The sequence below is a fragment of the Neodiprion lecontei genome, chromosome 2 (assembly GCF_021901455.1).
Source record: "Neodiprion lecontei isolate iyNeoLeco1 chromosome 2, iyNeoLeco1.1, whole genome shotgun sequence".
In the NCBI taxonomy this organism is placed as follows: domain Eukaryota; kingdom Metazoa; phylum Arthropoda; class Insecta; order Hymenoptera; family Diprionidae; genus Neodiprion; species Neodiprion lecontei.
Window position 1 is genome coordinate 2,325,041 of NC_060261.1, and position 13,342 is coordinate 2,338,382.

The 13,342-nt window shown below is 37.2% G+C and overlaps 2 protein-coding genes and 1 long non-coding RNA gene across 19 annotated transcripts in view; 1 reads left to right on the forward strand and 2 right to left on the reverse strand.

Moving 5' to 3' along the window:
* LOC124292859 overlaps window positions 1-13,342 on the forward strand; it is a 73,037-nt gene that overhangs the window by 10,516 nt on the left and 49,179 nt on the right. The window lies entirely within an intron of this gene.
* LOC107221634 (protein real-time) lies at window positions 449-7,485 on the reverse strand. Its single transcript, XM_015660697.2, has 15 exons — window positions 7,130-7,485; window positions 5,885-6,034; window positions 5,626-5,757; window positions 5,374-5,502; window positions 5,169-5,278; window positions 4,896-4,966; window positions 4,515-4,817; window positions 4,246-4,334; window positions 3,916-4,053; window positions 3,646-3,766; window positions 3,397-3,521; window positions 2,332-2,581; window positions 2,106-2,230; window positions 1,835-1,977; window positions 449-1,683 (listed from the first exon to the last, which is right to left on the reverse strand). Exons 1-15 carry the CDS (start codon window positions 7,190-7,192, stop codon window positions 1,614-1,616), a joined length of 2,019 nt encoding a protein of 672 aa, XP_015516183.2. The 5' UTR covers window positions 7,193-7,485; the 3' UTR covers window positions 449-1,613.
* Window positions 8,667-13,342, reverse strand: part of LOC107221631 (disintegrin and metalloproteinase domain-containing protein 11) — a 46,316-nt gene continuing 41,640 nt past the window's right edge. For 12 of the 17 annotated variants that reach the window (XM_046731179.1, XM_015660685.2, XM_046731177.1 and 9 more), the window contains 4 exons: window positions 13,024-13,095; window positions 10,550-11,275; window positions 9,777-9,977; window positions 8,667-9,501 (listed from right to left, as the gene is read on the reverse strand). In XM_046731179.1, the coding sequence (XP_046587135.1) occupies window positions 8,868-9,501; window positions 9,777-9,977; window positions 10,550-11,275; window positions 13,024-13,095 (1,633 nt within the window). In that variant the 3' untranslated portion in view covers window positions 8,667-8,867. The remainder of the gene's footprint in view (window positions 9,502-9,776; window positions 9,978-10,549; window positions 11,276-13,023; window positions 13,096-13,342) is intronic. The other 5 variants (XM_015660693.2, XM_015660690.2, XM_046731183.1 and 2 more) reach the window with 5 other exon arrangements.

Sequence of the window (13,342 nt, forward strand, 5' to 3'; positions counted from 1 at the left end):
TACATATTTTAACGCCAAGCGATACATTTTTATGTTTACTTGATGGGGTTTTTTCTACACCAGCACCATTAGTAATTGTTTCTACAACAATTAATAAAAGACGATAAAATTATAATTACAGGACTTTTCTACATTGAAATGCTATTATTTCGTATTATAACATCGACATCAATCTCATTGTGTAAGCATAACGTCTGGACGGGGCGGGAGGGCCATAGGTTCCTACCAAAATTTATTCCAAAACAGAATTCATTCTCTCGAAATTAATTCTTTAGTCTGAAATTATGCATTACAAAATTCGTGTCAATTCCTAAGCTACATAATCTTTTTTTTAAACATATCTTCGATTATTGTGATCAGTTTTCAATTGATTGTTTCATAGCATGTATGTTGTACATGAAATTCGATAATTATTTTGATCATTGTATTTAGGCAATATTGTAAATCGTTTTTCTTTCTTTTTTTTTTTTTTTTTGTTTTTTGGTTATTTGTTTTCTGCCTCTTTGTACATGTGTTGCATTTTTGTGAAATGTTGTTACATTGAGTTTGTTCATATCTTTACTATTGCGAGGTATCGACATACGTGAAACATTTATTGGATACGGTTTTTCAATTTTTAGTATTTTTTTTTTCCATCTCATCCTCGTTACTCCATTATTGCTTGATACTGAATAATTATATCAATTCACCCGTGTCATTTATAGGACATTATTATGTGTGTGTTTTTCCTTATAGTCCAGTATTTATTGGCTCAAAAGTAGGTCTGTATTCTTATCACTTATTCTATAATATTGCTTCAATATTAATTGATTATAGCAAGTCTGTGTATATTTACATACAAATTACTGTAGTCGCAGCGTGGGGGAAGTGTAAATAATTTTTTTTTTCACTTCCGACCAAATTTCGTCGTGTGTTACATATATCTTTTGTAAATTTTATTACAACAACCCCAATTTCGTACTACTGAATTTAAAATATTTATTTAGATATATCATTATATCACCAAGTTATTATTCCTCTTTTGCACAGTAAACAGAACGATTCTGCACTATTTGTTAATAACTCTGCCTGAACGTTAAAATCTCGAAAACGGGAGAAAAACGAACATAAATAAAACATTTCTGCGAATTGATGATTAGAGATTTGAATATAGGTACTATACTCGTTTTTTTTTCTTTTTTTTTTTAGCTAGCTGCACTTCAGTCTATCTAATTACATCTAACGCCAAACAAGTCTAAAATTTCTTTGAAAAGACTGTTTCACTCCGATAATATTAGGTAATACATAAAGATAAAAACAAAAAAGAAAAGAAAAAAATATATAACAGAAAAGTTTACAAAACACTATTCACAGATCTAGATTTGTAAATCGTATTTTCACTAGAAATATCCTTCATTCTTGATGTATCGTACGTAACTTCAAATTTGTTGCAAAAAAAAAAAAAAATTATAATTTAATCAGCTTCCTGACTGTTTTCATATATTGTTCTAAGGTGAATCCACGTAGCAATTAATTCTGCTAGTCGACTTTAAGCTATTAAGTAGTTTACATCGGATTGTTCAGGCGTCATCGTCAAGTGGTACGTGGCTACAATCTTCAGCAATTATTGTCTCTCATCTGGACAAAGATGAACTAGCGATGGATTTTCCGCTAATTGCTGACTGCAAACTCATCATCGAGCCTCTGTTTAGACATAAATAAAAATGAAAATTGCAAAGCTAAAATCTGGTACATGTATCGTAATAACGCAGTTTTCTGGATAAACAGAAAGAAAAAGTGAAAAACTTGTTTCCACTTTCTTGTATTGAATTTGAGATGAAGCAAGTTTTATTACCTGTACTGAACCGACGGCAGAGTTTCGTGGAAATACATAAGCTGGGCCTTGTGAGATGTAATTGCTGGTAGTCGTTCGGTTTGATCTTCTTGGTACTGCCACTGTAGGATATAACTTCCTGCTACTTGCATTATGTGAGTACCCTGTTTTGAGGAGGGAATAAAAATATAAGAAGAATTTTACAGCGTATAAAAGTAGTGAAAACGTCGTTAGCTACATATTTAAAAAATCGAATGACGGGACGAAAAGAAATATCTCATCCTATTCGTACCTGAATACTTTCCCCGTCATGACACAATACACTGGGTTCAACTTTTACGCAATCAATTCCTTCCTTCCATTCTTTAGTTGCGGCAGCGTCTAGTTCACCGTTAGTGAAAGACGAGCGACTCGGTCCTAAAAAATGAAGCATGGTTTATTCAATATTTGAAATTATTGATAGGCAATTTGGATTGCAAAAGATGGAGGAAAAAATAATGCGTATACAATACACTCACCACCCGCGTCGTCACATATACTGTTTCTTGTTTTACGCAGTACGGTAAATGTCACGTTGTGTCTCATGACGTCAAAATCCCACGTCAGCACTGCTCCTGGATCGTTACAATGTATAACGACATTATGGACTTGACCACGACTGAGACTTATAGATTGATAAAGGCTGTGCTCGTGTTCCGTTGAAGCACCAACCTCCAGATCTAGCCGATACAACTGCTTTGGCACGACACCTCCGTCTACTATGAATGTCTGATGAACAGGAAAAAGATGTTTAGTTTCAAGTAGCTGCATTTTGATGCTTAAACTCCGTGACAGAGAGAAATTTTTATTATATTACAGGAGCTGATAGCTTTCAGGTACAGATCGGATAAATTTTTTCGTTATTTTTCTCCTAAAATTTGTTTCTGTTGTGTGTTCAGAACTTTGGTGCATTGAACATTCATATGATGAACATGTAGTGTGGTTAAATTATTTTCAACATTACTTTATGCTCAGTATCTCAATCGTAGTTATAAATGTTAAATTGCGTATTTTGTTGACAAAAACAAGAGAAAAAAAAAAAAAAAATACGTCGGTGAATATAATCAAATGTATTAACGGACACAAAAAAGGTGTAAAAGCACATGATAAAAAAGGTACGATTATGCTGCAGCATTGTGAGCGGCGTTATTCTTGGCACGTTGTTTGAACTGATATTAATTGATCGTAATCTATGACAGTATCATTCGGACCTTGAGACACAATATTCATTAAATTTGGCGTTAAACCAAGAGTGTCGGCGATATGATCTGTGACGTGTGAACGACAATACACAGATTATATATTTCATCAATTGGTCTTACACTGCTGGCTTCTGCGTCGATAATGTAAAAGCGACGCGGTACCATATCATACACCTCGCAAACTCCTTCCTGTCACCCAATTCAATGCATTACTACTTTTTATTTCTGGCAACTATCGATTGATGGGTTTTTCTCAAAGCAATTACATCAATTTTTTCAATCACGGAACAGATAGTTCTTAATAATATTATCTAATATATAAACAATCGTTAATTGCGTTACCTCTGATGGACCGCCTAAGAAATCTGGTATCACATCCTGACCGATGTAATCGGTCAGACCTCCCGCGCCCTGCTCTTGATAATCGGTACCGCAAGAAAATACGAACTTGTTTCTCGTATTTTCGTCTGAAACAAAATTCACCTGCCTTAGTAATATTACAATTAGATGTTTGTCAGTTGACAGAAAAAGTATGAAAAGAAAAAAACAAACTGATAAGAGAATTCGCTACGAGAAAATATTCAAACTTACGTATAAAGGTGCTGATAAGTGTCCATAATATCGGGAAACATCTAGGAGCTCGTATAATCAATACACGACCCATTGTCTCGGGATAATTGGCCTCGACGATTTCTATTATTCGCAACAATGCCTGAAAGTATAAAAAGTAACTCCTTGTTGATCTTCTGAGTTGTGTCTTTTTCTAGAGAATTGTTTTTACCATCATACGAATCAAACGCTTGAGTACTTTCACATTCTTGGTTCTTTTCTCATCCTTGTATAATAGTAAAACTACCGTACCTTAATACCAGGTCTCCACAAATGACGCATGTTTAGACCTTCTAAATCTATAAGTAGCGTCCACTGAGACACAGGATAGCCGCAAATTGTTGTCGCCTCATCCATTAGCTGCAGACCCTCTTCGCAGACGTGCAAAGCCTGTAATCATGGTTTATCACTTATTAGATATTGATGCGGGTCCCCTCTTAGCGTTTACAATTATCTATTATCATTCAAATTTCCACCTCGTAATGTCCAACTTCTGCACTGTTATAATATTAATGTAAAATTAAATTTCGTTTCGTCAACTCAATTCGCATTAACTTCAAGAAAGGGGAAACAAATCCTCACCAGTAACAAGACTTCGTCTTCCCCGATTGATTTCAGCAACCCTTTAACATCCATTTGACCCAATCGTAGAACGTAAAGCGGGCGGCCGTCTGTCAATTGTCAAATAAAAATATGTGATGAAAAATAAAAAAAATTATTGAATACAATACAATTCAACAATTTTGCATTTGTAAGTTAATTCTTTAACTGAAATTTAATTAAATCGAATGACGTTTTCTGACAATCATGTCAATTAGGTAATAGTGGTCTGCATTCCAAGATCTGTTTACCTTTGTCAAAGTGATGCCAACCTCCGGGAAAGTAATCTTTGACAACTTGTGGGGCTTCGTAATCATCCAGAAGCTTATCAACTTGATGCTTCTTTCTCCAGTGTAACGACTGCGTTAGCATTTCTCTGGCTTTTTCGACTGAAAATTCTCTAGCGCGTAAAAATCTAAGCAACGTAGCATCTGCTGGAACTGAACTGCCGCGTAATTCTTCTATACTATGACGCAACTGTACTAATCTACTCTCTTGCATCATATTTAGTTTTCCTAAATATCTTGCGATGTAATCCGACGAAAGTTGCATGTCTGAAAAATTGGGATATTGTCAAACAATCGTGAGAAAACGTTTGGCGTTTGCTAAATTCTCGGAACTCGGTATCTCACCTCGGCTGCTTGGAAGCTTCGTCTCAGAATCGGGTTCTTTATTACCTACAGCTTCTCCTTCGCCTTTGATGCTGAAAAGTTTTACATGCGTTTTATTAACCATGAGTAAATAAACTGGTGTTTAACGTGTGGGTTTTAACGTGGTTAGTCAGCATTGCTATCATTAGGCTAGTTATAAGCTGGCTGTACACGTTCTTGAAATGCTTTTCAAGCATCAGCTATATGGATTCTTGGTCTAATTTTAACTGTATAATCAGAGGGGAGAATACTCACGGAACATCAACTTCAATATCTTTCTGTGGCGAAGGATCAGTCCAGGGTTCTACGTATGTTATGCCTTCTTCTTTCAATTGGTTTACGAAATATTCAATTATTTCTTTTCCCTGAAATGTGATCAAGAAATCCTTGTTACTTATTCTTGTCTGATAATGTTCAGAGATAGTATAATTCGCGCGGATGACATTCTAGTGATTATTACCTTGGCAATATTTTGGGCATATTGTTTCATGGCTAACTTTTCCATCGAGTTTTCAAATCCAAAGAAATTTTTTATGTCCAAACTAGCCGTTTGCTCAAAACATGTCCAATTTGGATTTTCTGGGTGAATCTGAAAATTGATTTAGCTATTATATTACTGGGGAAAAAAAAATGCACCTTTTTACCACTTCTTCAACATTTCTTTATCTCTCTTTAAAGGTGATTAGATTTAAAGAAAATCACTTATACTCACATAATATTTACATTTTTCTACAACGCCTACTCTGTTGGAGAAGCTTTCGTTACACGCTTCAATTTCCAAAATGCTGTTGCGTCTATCAAGAACATTGCGTTGGATAAAGTAGACAAAGTCAACGCCGATTATCTGTGAAAGAGAAGGAAAAAAAAGTTCGCGCGACCGAATATATAGAACGAAACCACTTTCATTGAAGGAACAATGGTACTGAAAAAACATTTGATAAAAGAGAAATGTAAAAGACAAGGTGGCCTACTTTTTTCAGAATATAAGGCGCCTCTACATTCAGTTTACAACGTCGTTCAGTCTTCCTTATCGCCCCACCATTGCTCTCTTCATCCATTGTTACCTCACATCCAACGAAAACGGGTATTTGAGGACATGTTGGAAATCTTCTTTCGTACGCCTAGGAGAAACAAACAAAAACGCATTTGAAAAATCACCCACTCATTGCTATTCTCCGCCATACGTTCTCGTGATATTTCTCTTGAATTCTAAACGATCGCCAGTTACGGATTTGGGTTACTGTTAGCCAGCTCCGTACGCCGACCTTAAAAAACATTCGTAGAATAGCAATAGACGAATATTCGAATATCAGTATTTCATATACAAACGGGCTTATAGTGTCCAAACGATATTCATTCATGTGTACGATTAATTTTAGGCATCGTTAACGGTTTCCTGTGTCAATGATCGTTATATAGGGACCTTCAGAATTTACTAGTTGATCCATGTTTTGGAGTTTTTTGTATACATTTGTATGTAAATTAAACCATTTATCATATCATTATCATATCGTTATCATACTGTCAATTGTAAACAAGTTTGGGGGGAGTAAGCAAAAAAAAATTAAGGTCAGGGGAGAGGATATAAAAAAGGCAGAAAAAAAAACTGAAACCGATACTGATTTCATCCAGATTTTAACCAGCCAGCCAACCGGTTTATTTTTTTATTTCTCTATTTTATCACATATTCATGTTACGCAATCCGACGGCAGCAATAGAACATCAGACTATGATTGAATAAGAGAATAATGGGATAATTATATTTCCTCATGATTGATGGTTATCATTATTACTGTTATCGTTATGATTATTATACAGATAAAAAAAAAAATTGTAAGATGGTAGGGTTTACATCCGGCAATTAAATAAATTCTCGAGGCTCTCTTTCAAGGCTTGTTGGACATAAGTTGAAAGTCATTCCTTCTATTTATCCTTGTATGTATGTATATAAATGATACATACGTACTGGGCATATGTGGTAAGTTATCAAGGCGATTAAAGGTAATCTAATTAATGGGCCAATTTACAGTGACTGAAATGGATGTAATTTGGAGTGGAGGAGAAAGGTGAATCAAGACATAAAAATTCAGTGTAAATGAGAGAAACGAAGAAAGAAAAATACATATCTTGTGTCAATTAAATAGACTGTGAATTGTCGTAAATATTTTTACAATGTCAGGTTGAAGGTTCATATTATAATATGGATTTATACGTACCAGCATGACAAGTGCAAAAGGATGTTTGTAAACTCGTACTGGAGACTGATAATGTTGAACCATTTTGATGAATGAAGTGTTTCCTTCTCTGTTTTTAATAGTTTCACCTTTCCGATATTATTCGTTTTACAAAATATGTGACATTTGGTGAGAGTGGATTTGCAGGAGAAAAAAATAATCACGATAATTTTTCACTATTTATTCGATACGATCTGTTTACGTATGTCGCCGTCGTATCTAATTTAACGAACGATACGGGGTCGCGTAGTCAATCGACTATCACGTATACACACACCCATCGCTACTTCACAGCTGACATCACGTCTGATTGCAAATCTAAGATGTCGCTGCTCCTGTCAATTTGCGGTTTTGTACCTTCTGCGCAGTTGTCACGTTTCGGGGGAAAAAAAATAATAAAAAAATATGATTATGTCACCGCAACAGCTTCGAGTAGTTGCTTATTTCCTCGGTAGGGAGCGCTATCTGTCGGTAAAATTGACGCAACTTGCATGCTCAGCATATAGGTATAAGAACAGAGGAGGGAAGGCGGCTCTAAAAGTGCTCCCCAACTAGAAAGAGAGAGAGAAAATTAAAGCGGTCTACCCTTCTCTCTTTAATGAAGCGTGCGCTGTCGCGCGTTTTCAAAGATGGGGAAATTTGACTTTGAATTAAAACTACTAGCCATTTGTAAAAGCGTGGATATTTTATTATTCTAAACTATTTTCGAAACATAACTTTCCGAACTGTTGTATGTAAACAAGTTGTACTAACTAACCTGCTGCTGTCGCTCACCGACTCAGATGTTTGTGATCGTAGTGCGCATGCGCCAGCATACATAAGAAAGATAGCCCACGTTTCATCTTCTTTCTCTTTCCAATGCGGAGATACTTCCCTTGCTCCCCTAATCTATTCTTATACCTCTATGATGCTTGGTCGGTTGCTTTTCTATTTTTAATCATGACGGAATCCGAACGGAATCAATTCACTACTGTAATATTGTGTGAGTGATTTTCGTTCCTGGATTTTTGGTGATCCTGACTATGGAATACAAGAATTTGGGATGAAAATATTTATGAGACAAGTACCATTGTACACTTTTAACCGGTCGAGTATCACCAATTTACAATTAATCGATTATATCATTCGCGCGTGTAGAATTGAGAGGGAGACTGACGGAAACCTCGTCTTTTCTTATCTCTATTTTTTGTCGACAATTCATTATTCCGAGAACTAAAATTGAGATCATGTCCACGTTGATCACAAAAAAAAATTATTACTCAGGAGCAGAGAAAATTTCAGTCGGTCAAGAAGGAAGTATTGATAAAAATTTTTTCATTTCGATCGGATTTTTTTGTCTGTTCAGTTGCCTTCTATTAGGCGTATCACACATCGCTATATTCGTAACGTTGAATTAAATTATTCAAACGCGCGCGAGAGAGTTTTATATGCAATAATTAAACTAATTTGAATCAGCATAAATATATACTATGAATATTGTAATGCAATGTAGCAGGTGATGAAATGGTGAAAAGTTGACAAGTGTTTTATTAATGTTTATTAATAAACATTCGTGTTTTTTTTCCTCATATAGATTATTTTAATTTTATATTATAATTTAATACCTGTTGTTGCAATTATAGTTTATCGTTATGTACACTATTTCTCAGTATAAAATGCGAGTTCAAGATTAAATCACACCACTATGTTTTGGACACTATCTGTCATCGATTAATAATTATCAATGCTTGTACTCAGGAAAATGCGAAGGGGGCAGTAGGGCAGTATTTTCATTATTACTAGTGTTGTTGGTATTTAATAATTCTTTCTGGGAATCGTTCTTTATGTTACAATCTAGACTAAAATTATCATCGTCGTCTTCCTCGTCGTCTAGTGGGCAATTGTTAACATTAGGCATGTGATTTACATCGATTCCATGATGAATTTCGGGGGGGTTTTGTTGTTGGGATTGAGCATTTATTGCCTCCTTTTCGACGTGCATGTCGTGAAGGCCGTTTTCTGAATGGGGCGGGGAGGGATAATAGCCGCGATGTTTTATCGGATGATTTTCCGTTCCCTGTTGCTGTCGTTGTTCCGAATCCTCCATATCTTTTCGCTCTTCCTGATACTCCATATCCAATTCTTCCTCCTGACCTTCCTCTCTCTTTTTCTCCATCTTCAGTCCGGCTTGCTGCTTCTGCCGCTGTAGTTCTTGTTGTTTTCTTAATTGTAGTAGCAGTTTCAGGTGCGGCTGATGAATTGTTGTTCCCGTCGATGACGTTGGGAAGGGTGGGCTCTGCTGCGGCGGTCGATATTGAACTCCATCCTCATTCGTCCACCGGGCTAATTGTTGTTGAGCTTGAATAAATGCATCACTAGAAAATAACAACATTATACGAGCCCGTTGGATCTATAACGCTATCGCTAAAGCCCGCACTATAATTCGCAAACTGGATCAGGGCGCGCCCTTTTATAATAATCGAATTCATGAATCGAACCATCTCGTTCCGTTTTTTTCTAATCGGTATCGGGTTTCAAACCGTTTCTGTGGAGACTGCAATGTAAAGCTAAAATTCATACCCAACGAAACAATCACCGCTTTCGCGATTCGACGTAATCTAATCGTCATGCTTTATGGTTACGGTGATACCTTTCGCTGTCTGGTGTTTCACCCCTGTTGTTCGAGCCCCTGTCGGGGTCCGCAGTTTCGTATATACCTTCCTCTTCGTGCATCTGATGTCCGAGCGGACGTTGGTGAGTTCCGTAAGGACTGCGACCTGACGACGGCTGTCGATATCTGGCGTAAACGAATCTCGAATCGTCGTCGCGTCCTCGGCTGCACCGACGACTTCTGCGGGGATTCAAAAATTCGTTATACCAGCGTGGTCGTTACATTCTACTGATTACAAAGGATGGTAAAAAAAAAAAAAACAACTGAAAGTAACGAGCCCACTTTTCTCAATGATCGAAATTCTAACAATAAGCCGCGAAGAACCCTGTCGATTCTGACGAAGATGATGGAAATCCGTTGATCGGTTTCCGAGATATCGCGGTGGGGGTAAAAATTAATCATTCTACAAACGCTCAGAGGTTTATTTGAAAATGATCGGAAGTGATTCTCCGTACAGATGTGCAGATCAAAACGGGAAGATTCACGAGTAAAAATTGCTGACAACGGTAAAATATATGCAGTGCTGTCCCATATTTAATTTTGAAGTACCTTTTTCATCAAATTTTTTGCACTGTACTAATTCCATGCAAGGAAACTAAAGCCTTACAGCTTGCACGAACCTGTCCTTAACTTTTTAATTACATAGTTGGGCTAAAACCTATTGTCGATAGGTTAAATAGTTCTCGGCGCCATGTCGCTTAGCCATATTGCACAAGAGCGGGAAATTTGAAAAACAAAAAGCAACAACTTACCCTTGAGAAGATTCGCTGCATACGGACGAGTCTATCCTGTACTGACGATCGCTCTCGGATATCCGAATGTCCTCGGAACCGCTCGGACTCATGTTGCGCATCGAATGGTGCTCCAGCTGTCTGATGAGGTCCTCGAGGTTCCTTATGCGTATTGTACCGCAAGGTGGAACGGCACCGTCGTCGTCCTCGTCGTCGCGAGTCTCCGAATGATCGTCGCGTATATTTTCGCACATATTTTCCTGGCTGCCCGAGCGCTTGCTGTAAGAATCGACGTAGTCGCACTCAGCCAACGACTTCCTGACAGCGTCCTCGTTGAGGAGGCTGCAACTCCCCGACGGCGTTGTCGCGAGGCCCCGATGCGATGCGGCATTTCGCAGGGCCTCTATTATGTCCTCGTGGTAACCGTTTAAGCTTTTTAGTGTCCTTTCAACCTCCGATATCGTTCCACCACCCCCTATACCTAACAAGCCACCCAAGTTATTTTCCGACTGGGACATTATCGCGTCTTGGTTATCCGATTCGTGTGAGTCGACATCGGCCCACTTTTCTTTTATACAACTATCAGGCATTACAATACCATAACCACCGTGTTTCTTTAAAATTCCTTTCTCAGGCAACTTTGCGAGACTGTTTGGTGGGAGATCAATGAAAGAGACAGCCTCCTCGGCTCCCGTACCTCCGTCTTCCACTTCGATTCCCGACCTCTTCGTCTGTGGCTTATGCTCCCTGAAATTTCACAATCGTTACATCACTTTTTAATCTTACTATTCCCACTCTGATCGCCTTTATCATTGTTTTATTCTAGGAATGCAAAAAATTGAAAAAATTGAGAAAGAAACCCTATCTCAACACCTCAAGGTTGAGGCTCCAAAGATTTGTCTTTACATACCCTACATGAAAACATTCATACGTTGAAGAATCGCATGAGTCGCGAGATTTTTGTAATGAATTTGTCTCTTGAATTTCATATCATCTATAAGTAATATAGTAACTGCATTGCTTGTATCGTTAATTATTAGACAATTTGGATCTATTAATCAAAGCGATCTGCACAAATTCGATAAATTATAATACGGCATGCGAAATTACAGAGGTTCGTGGTAATATTCGGTATCGAGAATATTATCTATAGAGGATGTTTTTTCATAGTAGCGTTTGGATTGTTTCCCATATAGGTATATAATATTATCTAAATAGCGCGTGCATATTCTAAGTGAGTATCAGGTATGTGTATAATACTATATGTATATATTTATAAAGGCGTATAGAATATTTCAATTTTTCTTTACATGTTAAGTAATGATTATCATTCAACCCCCCGCGACACGTCAAAAGAGATTCACTGCGGTTTTGAGTTATTGGTAAAAAAAAAAAATCCTCAACCCAACTCGTGTAAGTTTTGATTACTGAATTTTGTTACCGTTTTCAAATCTTCGAGGTATAATATAAATTATTTTCAAGATTAAGCTGAAGAAATATGTAGACATGTTAGTCGGATTCCGTTATAAAACTTTTTAATTTACCTACGTCAAAGATGACAATAAAAATGGAGATCGTTTAAATTATTCAAGATATTACAAACGAAATGTTTCTTTTCGCACTGTTCCTTTTCTTGAACGATGAGATGGATTTCTGTCTTCCAAAATGAAAGAAAAAAAAATGAGAGCTGTCATGGGACAGCCGGTACGAACGAAGTTCCTTACGCTATATTACTGCTCATTGAATAAATTAAGAACGTTTAATTGAAGAATAATTAAATGAAAAATCAAATATATGAAGGAATGGTAATAAAATCGTACGAATGTGTTTTTGAAAGATATAAAAAGAAAGAGAGGCAAAGTATAGACGTACGCTGTGAGAGAGCGCGCTGCGGCCCAAAGTATAGTTGTACGCTGTAGGAGAGAGAAAGAGGGGCGAAGTATAGTCGTGCGCTGTGAGTGAGAGAGACCGCTGCTGCCGTCTCCCACCCCAAGCGCTGAGACAGAGAGAGAGAGCGCGCGCACACGCTGGAATAGAGAGAGAGAGAGAGAGGGAGATCGCGCGCACTATAGCAAACGAGCACTATAGCCAAAAAGTGTCGGTTTTTTGGTGTCGTTTTTTTCCGCCTAGCCCCTACGGTGAACGAGCGATAAGGAACTTCGTTCCAAAATAAAAAATAAGCTTAAACCACATTGCTTTTCTTCTTTCTTTAAGATTACTGATCTCAAAATTTAACAGTAAAGTTTGATTACAAAAAAAGAAAAGAAGATCACAACGAAACACGTATAATAATTATGTACCAGACTTTTTCAATTACGCATGATGTATGTACATTACACATGTACTATAATATACATACATACCGAATTACGAACGAAGGGTAAAAATAATCGGACGAGAAGTCGACGAGTTACAGTATAGGTATATGTAGTCAGAGATTTTCTCATAGAAGAGTGACGAGTAGACGCCACTTAGTGGGGGTGAGATGAACTTACTTTAGCCGTGTCCCGTCCCCGGTGACGACGTTATTCATGGGTCGGAACAGGACGCGCTGGCTCTCGTCGCGGCTAGAAATATACTAATATAGGCATGCCGCGGGCTATTTTTATTTACAGGTAGGTAGTTCCTACGAGATTGCATCTCGATACGTTACGCCTTTTAACAATGCATTCGTATAAAGATCCCTGGATATAAGTAGATATTTATAATAGTACGTTATGAACTACGATATAATACGGAGAAGCAGGATACAATTAGGTATATGTATATTACGATATTGACTAAATGTAAAATTATTATGCAGCTCTGGAGAAT